The 13,277-nt window shown below is 36.0% G+C and overlaps 1 protein-coding gene and 1 pseudogene across 7 annotated transcripts in view; both read right to left on the bottom strand.

Moving 5' to 3' along the window:
- Positions 1-13,277, bottom strand: part of LOC125908873 (keratin, type II cytoskeletal 8-like) — a 327,398-nt pseudogene that overhangs the window by 89,430 nt on the left and 224,691 nt on the right.
- The window catches only part of USP3 (ubiquitin specific peptidase 3), a 106,597-nt gene that overhangs the window by 70,967 nt on the left and 22,353 nt on the right, over positions 1-13,277 (bottom strand). For 4 of the 7 annotated variants that reach the window (XM_049611718.1, XM_049611721.1, XM_049611719.1 and 1 more), the window contains exons 2-3: positions 4,320-4,380; positions 567-698 (exon numbers count right to left, since the gene is read on the bottom strand). In XM_049611718.1, the coding sequence (XP_049467675.1) occupies positions 567-698; positions 4,320-4,380 (193 nt within the window). Of the gene's footprint in view, positions 1-566; positions 699-3,091; positions 3,210-4,319; positions 4,381-13,277 lie in introns of all 7 variants that reach the window. The other 3 variants (XM_049611724.1, XM_049611722.1, XM_049611723.1) reach the window with 1 other exon arrangement.

Below are 13,277 nucleotides of genomic sequence, written 5' to 3'. Positions count from 1 at the left end.
CTGAAAGGCTACACATGAAATCCTTAACATTTATCTACAGAGGAGGAGAAGAGAATGGATCTGTGCTGGAAGAAGACAGAGTGTCAGAACAGTTTTTTTAAAAAGAAGTTACATTTTTAAGATTACATAACAAAATGTTACCCAGACAGTAAAAGCATATGCTTGGTTTTTTTTTTGTTTTTTGGTTTTTTTTTGGTTTGTTTGTTTTTAACAGAAGTTTGTATCATAATATTCTTCAATAAAAAACAAAACAAGAAAAAGAATTATAAAGAACCACAAACAAATGCTTTTCATTGCCCTGCAGTTTACTGAGATGAACAAGGAACAGAGGGGGTGGGAAAGAGAAGGAGGCCCAGAAGTTGAAGGGAACAATGCAGAGTAAAAACTGAATGAATAAGGCCAGGCATTCCCAATGGCTCCAATCCCCTATGAGTCCTAACAGAACAAAAAGGAGGTAATGGCAGCAGCACTGGTTTAGAGATTGACGGGGAAGAGGTGAGAGCAAGGAAAATGAGACAACGTTTGCACACTAAGGAATATCATTTCCAGAAAATACTAATACTTACCAGTATGTACTGTAGCTACTGCAATCCATACACACTGTGTGCTGAGGTTTATCTTGCTTTTCTGATTTCTTATGATTAGCTAAGGGTACTTGTGCATCTTCATAATGTTTTTTTGCATGGCCATTCACATACCTTATAAAAACCAAATAAAAATTTATTTTAATCCAAATATTACTTTGGAAGTTAAAATAGTAGCAGATGACAATAAAATCAGATGATAATCAAACTAGAATGAGAAAGAATTCCTCCTTTTAAGAGTACTCAGCCCTATAAAAGCATTCAATTGGATAGTGATTTATTAAGCTGAGTGCTTAAAATATGCTTTTTTACAATCAAACATGACAGTCAACTTTTAATTATACACAGATTAGGGTGAGGCAAGGAAAAGCATCATCTATGCAAATCAGTTTCAATACCATTGACATTATCACTTATCAACCCCTCTGCTAAGGCTTTTGCTGTAGCTTTTTTCTTTTTTTAAGCTTTTCTCAGACTGCTAACCCCCAACTCAGGTTGTTCTCAAAGGTGAACTCTGTAAACTAAATCACTCAACCACTTCCCAAAGGACCATAGGTTATGCCTGGACTGCTGCTTAATATAAAAGGTGAAAGTCAGATATGGAAACAAGATCATCTTCTGTCTCTTTCTCATCAATATGGCTTCAGATCTTGTATTCGAATGCCTAAATAATTAGTTCCACTCATATGGAAACACGTTTGTTTGGAAACAACAGAAAGTACAAATCATCTTAAACCTAAACTTATTTCTTTACATGGACAATCAAAGGTCAACTATATTCATAAAAATCTCCTAATACTTTCCAACTCAGATTTAATAAATCAATGTATTACAGAAGGCAGAATGAAACTGAAATAATGCGTATGGTGTACACCCAAATTCCTCTCAACCTCCACCTAAATACTGTACTATGTTGTAACTGACCAGTACTGTGAAGACCTTATAAAACAAAATTTCCCAGTCCCTAGACAGTAGTCGATTTATAGGAGGCAAGGCCTAATTGAAAACTCAGTCAAAACAAATGTTGTTTAAATGGTACCAAAATAAACATACTCAGAGAATTAAAGTAACATTTTGTCATGAGGCATCTCAATTATACTAGGAGCAACACTCACCTTGGGGAAAGTAGGACAGTTGGGGTAAATAGGGAGGATGAACTTCAGGTCCAGCCTCTACCCTAGGAAAGCTGGAAGCATCAGAGGCACTACAACCTCACCTTAAACTTTGATGTATTTTTCCCCTGTTTTTTTCATCATAGTAAACAAAACCAAAACTTGTGTGTATATGAGTCCTTTGTCCACAAAGGTATAAAGCAATTTTAAAATAAAATATAGATTAAGAGTATAAGCTCAAAAACTAGACTTCCTGGCTTCAAAAGTAACCTTGTCACATTCTAGACATCGTGAACTTAGACGAGTTACTTAACCTCTGTGCTTAGAAAGTGGTCATATTACGCACATACGTTGCATAGGTCAAGAAACACCCAATATTTAAATTCCAAGGCATCATATAGGTTCAACATCTAATTACCTCAATTTCCTATGCTTATATAATTTATACTGTCCTATGAGAAACACAACTACTATTTATAATGAGCACCTTCCAAATCAAAGAAAAAGCAGTACTGAATGATGATAATAATAAGGCATTACTTTAAGTCTTTGAAAACTGGTCATCTGTACATAGTACGTATACTTCACTTAGCCACCACACTATAGTCTTTCAATGTACTAGAGGTTTCAATGGTTACTGTAAAATATCACTGAAAAGTAGGAAGTGTATTACTGCTGACATTAAGATTAGCAATGTTTTGGGTAATATTCAAATATATCACTCAGAAGTTAACAGTTACGTATAAGATGAATAACATAAAAACAAGTATTTCCCTCATTTAGATTAGATTTTAACTGGACAATTTGGTCTAAGAAGGAAAAGCATCAATGTATATATCACAGACTTCTAACAATCACAAAAATTTGAAAAATAAACAGGATGATGTCGTGAAGGCCAACTAAATTACATAAATCAAATATGCTACTGACAAACTATGTTTTCTAGTTGAAGGAATATTCAATTTAAGACTTTCTGCAGACAACTGGCCTAAAATTACTGAAAATCAGAACCCTTGGCAATCAATACCCAGGATTACATGAAAGAAAATTAACCAATCAGGTATGTAAAATGAAGAACCAAACACAAGCTACTGTCATTATCTGTTTAATCTATTTAATCATATTTCTCTGAAACTATGTAAAATTTCTAAATTTAAGACTGCTTGCAATTAGAAACAGACTACCTGCAGAGTCTAGAAATTTTTCATTTTGTTTTTCCAAAACCTACTTAAGAGAATTGTTTGTTGCTTGCTATTAAGAATATTAATCTCTCCAATTTTTGCGAGTTTGCTAGGTCTTTTTGCTGGCATATGACCTTCAAGATTTAGGTCGTAGAGCACTATGAGACAACTGGAGAACAGAACTATATAAATTTTAGTGCATTATAATTCTCACCTCTCAAAATCTAGGAGAGGAATCTGTCTCTTCAAGTGCAGAATTTAAGTGCTTGTACTTTTCTTCTTTTTTTAAAAAAAATGTTATCTGTACAAAGTATTTTCAGGTTCCCCAAATCCTAGAGATTTCAAAACCACAACAGCCACAATTAAGATATGCAGTTAACATTTTCCAAACGTACTTTTAAGTGTACATGGAAAAAATACTCAATTCCACGACTCAAAATGTAAAAAATCAAAAGTGAACTGAACATAGATGCTTTCTTCATGCAATGAAGATTTAAAAATAACAATGGGGAAATAGTCCTAATAAATACAAAGTATATTTCCACCTGTGTGACAGTATGATTTCCCATTCTAAGTAAATTCAAAGTGGATTTTCTAAGTTAAAAGAGCAATAGGAATAAATGTGCTACTGCCAAGGTAAAAGAACACAAAGGTTGGTATTTATTTGAGTTTGAAGAAAAGAGTTATCAAAGTATTTAAGTAACATCATTTTGAAGCCAAGAATGGGGAGGAAAAGCTAGGCTTGAACCAGAATTGGGGAGGTGGGGGTGGGAGTTTTTTGTAAAACAAAAAATGTATTAATGGAACAATGAAACAGTTGGTACATCTTAGACACCAATTAATAATGAACTCCACAGTGAGATCATTTTCAAGGGGATCCTTTATCTGTAATAAAGGGAACTCTTTATCTGTAAACATTTTGTTATTTTATTTTCAGAAGAATGATGTGATAACTGGAATTTGATTCAAAAGTTAGTAAAGCCGGGCATGGTATAGGGAATAGAAGAAATAAGACAGGCAACGTATTGACAGCTGTTGAAATTGGGTGATGAAAGTAATGGGGTTCAATTATATTATCTCTCTACTTTTGTGTATGCTTGAATTTACCCTATTAAAAGGTTTAAGAAACAACCATAAGGTAAACTTTTATTTAAAGATTTCGAAGTTCTCTCATTTCATCTTTTTAATCAAATATTACTAGATTATCTGATCATCAAATTAATTCTTCTGAGTATCAATACAAAGGTTTTTCCCCCTAGATTTTCCTCAGTTTTATCACTGAGCAAATAGACTGTATTAGGAGAGGGAAGCCATACAGAGAAATTACAGACTATGATTAAGCAATGGTGTTGATAATCCAAATCAATAAAACTTTGACATAAAGCTTAAAGGCAAATTGAAAAAATCAAGTAGGGTAGTGAGGTAATAAGTATGTCACCTACCTTCCACAGTGGACACTTGAACAAGTCAAACAGACCCAGGGGCTTTTGTTGGACCGGCACACTAATAAAAAGAAAAATACACAATATACCAATTGTATCATGTTATTTCCCAGTTTCTCCCCTAATCTGTAATATCATATCCTGTAATTAAGTTATAAATTCCATAGCTGCTTAGGTGTACTGAAATCCTAAATCCTTGCTTTGTGAGTGCATGTACACAGAATGGCTGCCTAATTAAAGTTACACTGAAAAGAACTGAAATGCATGTCCACAGCAGCTGCTCATTTTAATTGTTGACTCAAACAGTTCAATCACAAGTTAAGAACATATACATTTACTTTTACCAGTCTCCAACAAGCTAATGACAGTCTATTTTCTCTTAAAAACATTTTTTAAGTCTAATTTTTTAATCACATGTCTTTGCCAGGCAGATTATATACTAATATAAATGACAATTCTTTCAGTTTACTTAGAGACAAAGCCTAAAGATACAATTAGGAAGACTAAACCCAGCTCTTCCCAGATGAATGTCTTGGTTGCATGAAATTCAATTCTAAATAGGACAACTGCATATAATTCTTGCTGAGGGTAAATCAGGACATTATTTTAGTTTAAGTATTATAAGGATGGGACAGGCAAGAAAAGCATGAAAACTTTTAAAATACTGCTTATAATTTTGCCTACTGTTTACCTATTCAATTTTTTTTTTAAAAAGCCCAATAAACATAACAATGATTTTCAAAAAGAAGAGACACAAAAATCACGTGGAAAGCTATTCAAAACTCCTATGTTTTACTCAGGCAAAGATATCTACATTGGGGTGGGGAAAGAGGACAAAGAACATGTGTATTTTGAGAAAAGTAGCTTCTCAGGTGACCCCGTAATACAACCCCTTGAGAACCATAAGTCCACCTCCTAGGGGTATGGGAGGGGCACCATGGCACAACCACACTCAGGAGTATAATAAATCCATTGCCTGGCACACAGTGTGTACTCAATAAACATCTGCTGAAAGTTCAAATTTCCTAGTTTAAGCTCTTCCAAATCCTGGTCCTTACTGTACTATTCTTGCCTTACACATTACAACAGGCCTTTCTGGCTGGTAAGAAAAACTGACCAAAACTTGAAATGAGGTTAATCAAGAACCACTGGCCCTTTCAACATGTAATGAAGCATTAAGAGGTCCTCCCAAAGATATTTAATTATAGCACTACTGTTTGACTACTGTTTATTGTTGATTAGGACCCAAATTCTATGAAGTTAGAGGTAAACAGGTAGATTTCTGAGATGTATCTGTCCAGCACACTCCAAAAGTAATGGTTTTACTACTATATAGGACATTAACCAATTTTACATCAAGTTTAGCAATTTATTTCAATGTTCTTTCTTCAATATCTACATGCACTCAATTCCTCAAATGCTCTTAGAATCAGCTTTATCATACTGCTATTTCCTTCATTAATGAGTTAAATAAATCTCTGACATACATTCATTCTATATTTGTATGGGAGGGAAGAGGTGGGCAAGGAATAGGAAAGCACAGTGATACACTGCCCAAGGGATTCTGCTTGTCTGGCCAGCACAGGGCTCTAACCCTTCTTGAATATGAAAGCTTTGTGTGGTAAAATTTCCTTCCAGCAGGCAAGGTTCCTACCTTTCCTTAATGCATTCACACCTTTACAGTAACTGCCAGGGCCATCCTGAAGGCATTTGAGGTTTTTACTTGATTGGGTCCAATTTTATTATACGTGGCATGTAAGCCACATGACCAAAAGGCCATGAAGAATTCTAGCCAAACTACTAACAGCAATTATTATAGGCAGGTACATGAGAAGACTATATTTGAGGGGAGAGTGTTAGCTTTTCATTTGTACACCCCCATGGTATTTGATTTATATCAACAGGAATATGATGTTTTTATAGTTTGAAAAGAAAGTTCTAAAGTATTTATTTTTTAAAGGAAAATAAATTAGAACACAGCTTACTCAAAACAGGTATTCATGGTTTGAGATCTAACTGGAGGACTGAAAAACCATGAATACTATAACTTTGTTCCTCCAGCAAATCTTTTTCTCTTATTAAATACTAAGAAACATATAACTCAATCGGGAGTGGGGGGAGCTGTTGAAGTTTAGTATTAACCTGAAACAAGTAATTATATTACAACAGTAAGTTTAGGCCCAAGTTTTTAACTATCTAGAGTTTGTTTTCATTTTAATTATGGAAACTTTTTTTCCTCTTTTAAATGAGAAAAAAATCTAGAGTAATATCACTATCACTTTGGTGTGTTTTCTATGAAGTATTCCTTTTTCCTCCTTATAGTTGGAACTATACACACAGCACATACAACTTTATAAACTAATTTCTCTACTGCAGCATATTAAATGCATTTCTGCATGCTGTTGAATTTAGAACAACATATTCTACATCTTGTGTTATAGCATCTCAATTAACTCAAAAAGTTTTATTAGCTTTTTAATTTCTCAATATCAAATTTTAAAATAGTACCCTGAGGCTAGGGCAGAAAGAAATGGGAGTAACTACTTAATGGGTATAGAGTTTATTTTGAGATGATGAAAATGTCTCAGAACTAGATAGAGGTCATGGCTGTAGATGCCACTGAATTTTTCACTTTAAAATGGTTCATTTTGTTATGTGAATTGTACCTCAATAAAATAAATAAGTAGGTAAACAGGTATGTTACACAGGGATGAAGAAAGAGAATAAAAGAAAATACAGTATTGACTTTCAGAAATACTGCAAAAAGTGACTGTGCCTTTGAATAAAACTCAAAAAAAGACTTCACTTCCTAAGTTAAGAAACCTGACTTCTTCTAACATGAATATTTACAGTAAGAAGGTTGGTCTTGGCTATTTAAATGACAGTGCTTTCTGAGGGCTTAATACTTTAACAGCAAAAAAACATTTGAAAGCTAAAAAACTATAGAGAATAGGGTATGATGAGACATTCTGAAGCCACTTATTGCACTGTGTTGGGGAACAGTCACCGTTTATACATACCCTATCCAAATTAAAAACCTTTTTTAAAAAAAATTTTATATTCTTTTCTTTTTGAGAGAGACAAAGACAAAGAGAAAGAGAGAGAGAGCATGAGCAGGGGAGGAGCAGAGAGAGGAGACACAGAATCCAAAGCAGGCTCCAGGCTCTGAGCTGTCAGCAGAGCTCAACACGGGGTTCAAACTCACAAGCCATGAGATCATAGCGTGAGCCGAAGTCGGACATTTAACTGACTGAGTCACCCAGGCACTCCCAAACAAGGAACCTTTAATGTACCCCACTGTAGGGGTACATTAAACTAACTTTCAATTGTTGTTGAGAACAAGACGTAGCATGAATAAAAGAACACTACAAATAATTTTAAAATTATTTATTTTATCACCTTAAGGGGCACTATCTTATAAAAGGTAGTCTCAGTTTATAGGCAGATGAGTTTCAAAAGTTTATCTGTAGGATGAACATACTGTCCATGGAAACAGTATTAGAAGTTTCCCAGGCTCTTCTATAAAATGCTAGATGAACCATAATGTAACTGAAATAATATACAGTTGACCCTTGAACAATGCAGGGAGGGTTTAGGGTCCCAACCCTACACAGTCAAAAATCCATATATAACTTTTGACTCCCCAAAAACTTAACTACTAATAGCCTATAGTTGACTGTAAGTGTTAGTGATAACATAAACAGTCCATTAACATATATTTTGTATGCTATATAAGAGTAAGCTAAAGAAAATATTAAGAAAATCATAAAAGAAAGCACATTTACAGTACTACACTATATTTACTGAAAAAATCCACATATAAGTAGACCCACATAGTTCAAACCTGTGTTGATCAAGGGTAGACCATATATATACATATATATATATGTTTTTTTTAAAAACACAACCACACAGAGTCAATAAAAATTTTTTTAAGCTATGAATATTCATACTATCTATTCAGTGAAAAATAAAAATATTAAACTGAAGAGGTTTTATTTTTTTTAAATCTTAAATGCTAGAACTTGACAGAAACAGTTATAAGGATAGAAACTTGTAGAAGTTTAAAAAGATAAATCTAAGAACTTATTAGAGCTCTTTTTATTACACCTAATTATACTTAAAGGTGATATCAAGGCAAGGAAGTCAGGTGGTGTATTTCTCAGTTACACTTGGCCCCGACAGAGTCACTGGATCTCATAAATGGAGTTTTGCCTTTACTCAGATTATAAAATGTCCTCAAAGTTACTCTTTCTTTCACCAATCTCTCCAATTTATTTGGATTCTTCCAACTGTAAGCTAAGCTTGGGCATCTCAGCTCAGAGGTTGGTACTAACTAGGCTCCCTCTACTCTCCTCCTTCAACTATGGCATCACAACCTTCCTCTGGCCCTGTTCTCACCTCAGCCACAAACTCTACAGTTTGGCAAAAGGGCCTTTTTGGAGGTAGAGAGTCTTGATCTTCTCCTGGCTAGAGCCAGTCTCCAGCAGGTAGAAGCTGTAACACATATGCTGAGAGGGGTGAAGGAGCACCAGCCTCTAAAACATGCTCATGCCAGATCTTCTTCCTAAAAGCCCCAAAGTTTTAACTCTCCTGGAAACCAGGAGGTGAGAACTAATAGGGCACACAGGCAGAGGGAAGGCATCCAAGTGATCTATGACCAAAATGATTTTATTTCTTAACTACTTTTGCAAAAGGAATGGTAGTGTGCTCCTTTATCAAGAGATAAAGAAAGGCAGAAAACTAGGGGCCCATTTTGTGCTTAAAGGGTCATTTACACACAAATGTTTTCAGCTTGTGTTCTGAAGACAAGGAGTTCGTTCACAAGACAAGATGGCATCCACATTGAATACAACGTTCTTTCCACATAACCACTGATATCCAATATCCTTAGTAGTCACTACCTAGAACCTAATAATATACAGGACATTTGATATTCAAAGCCTATCAACAACTCTCATGAAATTCTAAAAATGTTTTTAATAAAACATCATGCACCAATGCTTATGATACAACTTAGTCACTGTTTCTACCCACAAAATAGTTCAAGCATACAGCACTGACAGGCAAGCCACCTATAGTGCATCCATTACTCACTAGGTGCTTCAACTCAAAGTGAGGCTCTTTACCTTCTTAAGAATTCAGAAAGGTGAGGATCCAATGACCAAGATTCTAGTCCTGGTTCTACCATTACTAGAACCAGAACTGAGAATATCAGGAGTGTCTGGGTGGCTCAATCAGTTATGTGTCTGACTCTTGATCTCAGGGTCATAAATTCAAGACCCTCATTGGGCTCAGTGCTGGGAATGGAGCCTACTTAAAAAAAAATTTTTGAGACCATCACTATTATTCTGGGTCTATTTCTTCATTGTAAAATGAAGACTAGGCGATAGGCATGTCCTCTCTAATCATAAAATTAGTCAAAGAATATAAGGAAAAAAATGAAACAATAATGTCATCTTCCCATATAGGCAGAAGTCTCCCAACTCTACTCTCCACCTAATCTGAAGGCCTAACACAAGGATTAATTGCTAATGTAGTATAAAATTCTAAACCAATGGTTTTCAGCTTTTTTTCCTGCCTCCCACCACTTGAGAGGCAAACACATTCCCACCACATCGCCCATCAGTAACAGCAACTCACTTCAACAGTGAGGGGTAGGAAGTGTAAGTGTATGGAATCACTGTATAAAACTGTTATAGACAAACACGGCTGCTATGACAGTAAAACTCAGAATACTACTCCCCCCAAACACACACAAAATTTTTTAAGTGTAGCACTCTAAAAATATTACCAGGCCATAAGAAAACATCCACAATACGGGTTTTTTAAAAAGCAAGTTCAGGGGCGCCTGCGTGGCTCAGTCGGTTAGGCATCCGACTTCGGCTCAGGTCATGATCTCACGGTCCGTGGGTTCGAGCCCCGCGTCGGGCTCTGTGCTGACAGCTCAGAGCCTGGAGCCTGTTTCAGATTCTGTGTCTCCCTCTTTCTCTGACCCTCCCCTGTTCATGCTCTCTCTCTGTCTCAAAAATAAATAAATGTTAAAAAAATAAAAATAAAAAAAAAAAAGCAAGTTCACTTTTATCTAATTCATATTTATCTAGGACATACTATGTATCAGGCACCATGGCAACCACTTTATGAATATTACTTAATCTAATCCTCTAAAATCCAATAAGGAATATATTATTCTTTGTACAGATAAGCAAACTAAGGCATAGACAAGTTATGTAACTTGCTAAGTTAGTAAGTGACAGAACTGGAAATCAAACTCTGTTTGAAGGCACGGATGGCTATAAAGCAGTAAGTCCAGAAGGTTGTCATATTTTTAGAAAGATTTTATACTATGTGTTTCCGTGTGTATATTATATACCTGTTTACGGAATTTTTAAAGTCTGAAAAGATATATAGTATATAACTGTTAGTGGTTATGTAAAACAAATGGGATGGAGGATTGGAGCCACATGGGCCTATTTTCTACTACAGTGTTTGAATTTTTTTCAGAAACCATTACTACTTGTATAGTAAAATTTTTAAATGGCTTAAATTTAAAGATGCTGATAATATGAAGTTGCCCTAATGAAACAGACTTAATTCTAAATTATTAAGCATGAGTGGTAAATTATATCAAAATCCAAGACTACAACTTACGGGTTTGTAAAAATATAATCAGTGAAAACAAAATTTTTGCAGGTGTTATTCAAAACACACACACATACACATTACACAAAAGTGTCAATAGTAAAAGTGTTATTCCCTGTGAAACTGAAGAACAGAGCAGTATTATCATAAAAATTCTATGAGTATTCCAGTAAATATAAGTAGAACAATATTCTAGGACTAAACCAGCTTACCCTCTAACTAATGTATTTTTAGATATTTAAGAGCAAGGCATATAATCTTCTTTATACCATAAATATTATTTGAACCATATGTTCACAAGCCTATTCTATGCTACAAATTCTGAAGTCTCTATCTTCAACTCGAATCCTCTGAGATCACTGGGGGAAAAGAGTTGGTAAAGTCACATAAAGACAGCAAGAACTGGGCCACAAAGTAGTCCAGAAAAGAAGAAATCCAGCTATACTAATCAAACGCCAAAGGTGCCAGAGCAGTTTGAACACAGCCAAAATCATTGTCTGTCGCACCCCATCACCCAATGCTGTTCATTCTGGGAGTGGGCATCGGGTTCCCAAGGAACAGAGAAATAGGAGAGTTCTCTTAAAAAGCAACGGGAGGTGCCAAGGGCCAAAGAAGTAAGTCAATGCAGAGTCTGGGAGACTAGGCAGAGGTCCAAATACTAGAGGGAGGGGAGGAGGAGGGAGCAAGGAGGGTGCAGAGGAGGAGGAGAAGATGATGATGGTGACAACGATGACCACCAAGCATGAGCACCAAATCCAAAGGGGAAAGAAGTGGCAGGGAGGGACTCAAGGCCAAGATCACAGAACAAAGAGTTCAGGGCCAAGGCAGGAAAAGCAATTATGAAGCAAAGCGTACCTTGGTCGCCTTTCCACTTTGCCCCATAAGAACCTTTTCTACCTTCTTCCTTCTGGCAGCTCTCTCCTGCTCACTCCCATTCTTATTCAAGGCTAGCAATCCATTAATCTCTCCTGAATCATTAAATAAGTAAATTGTTTTCTGGTAAAGTCACGGTTCAGTATTTCTCATAATCCTTCTCTCCTGTTTAATGGCCCTGTGATAGATTAAAGATAGCCACAAATACTTTCACATTCCTTCCATCGAGAGGTAGGTCTATGTCCTCATTCTTTGAATTTGGCAGGCTCTGTAACTGCCCTGATCAACTGAATATAAGAGAAGAGACTCTGTATCCATTTACAAGTCCAGACCTTAAGAAACTGACAGCTTACTCTTGATATTACTTGGAATGCTTACTCTTGGAAAAGCCAGCCACCATCTAAGGAGTCTGATCATCCTGAGACCAACATACTATGAGAAACCCATGCCACATCGAGAGATATTGGAGAATACGATACCATGGGATCAGGGGTTGGGAAAGGAAGAGAGACTATGGAGCACAGAAGCACCAGACATGTGAATTAAGAAGCCATCTTGGAAGAAGACGGCTCCAGCCCTAGGTACTCCATAAGATGCAACACAAGCCAAATTCCTCCTGAATTCCTGATTCACACAAAATCATAAGCAACATAAAATGGTTGCTTTAAGCTATTAACATGTAGCTTTGATATGCAGCAGTAGACAACCAGAAAACCACATCTAGAAAGAGAGCTATCAGTGATATAGCATCCATCACTCACACCTACCAAACTCACTGAAATGATTGACATTGTTTAAGAGAAGCGAGGATGGGAACCTTCAAAAGGTTCTACCCATACGAATCAAAATTATATAAGGGCTAGACTATCCTCTCTGCAATAGAGGTAGTAAGAGAGTAAAGACATGGTGGTCTATCATCAACTAAACTGCCATCATCTCTGGGACTGGCTCTTTCTATATCCTCTCAATATTTTAATAACTCAAATCCAGATGTGCTGTCACTACCATATGACAACCTAACTCTTATTTGAGCACAAAAATCACTTCTAATGTTGCCCTATATTATAAAAACAAACTTCAAATTTCAAAAACACTATTCCCATAGCAACCCCAAATTCTGAATAAAGATTCTTATGAAAGTGTTATGGGCACTTTCAAGAATTCCTTTTCTCTCCTTTAAAACTACAAAGCCTCAGGGCACCTGGGTAGCTTGGTCAGTTAAGGATCCAACTTTCTTTTTTTTTCTTTTTTTTTTTTTGTTCTTTTTAATTTTTTTTTCAACGTTTTTTATTTATTTTTTTGGGACAGAGAGAGACAGAGCATGAACAGGGGAGGGGCAGAGAGAGAGGGAGACACAGAATCGGAAACAGGCTCCAGGCTCCGAGCCATCAGCCCAGAGCCTGATGCAGGGCTCGAACTCACAGACCGCGAGATCGTGACCTG

This window comes from Panthera uncia (assembly GCF_023721935.1).
Source record: "Panthera uncia isolate 11264 chromosome B3 unlocalized genomic scaffold, Puncia_PCG_1.0 HiC_scaffold_1, whole genome shotgun sequence".
Classification (NCBI taxonomy): Eukaryota; Metazoa; Chordata; class Mammalia; order Carnivora; family Felidae; genus Panthera; species Panthera uncia.
This window is presented reverse-complemented; position numbering and strand designations above follow the sequence as displayed.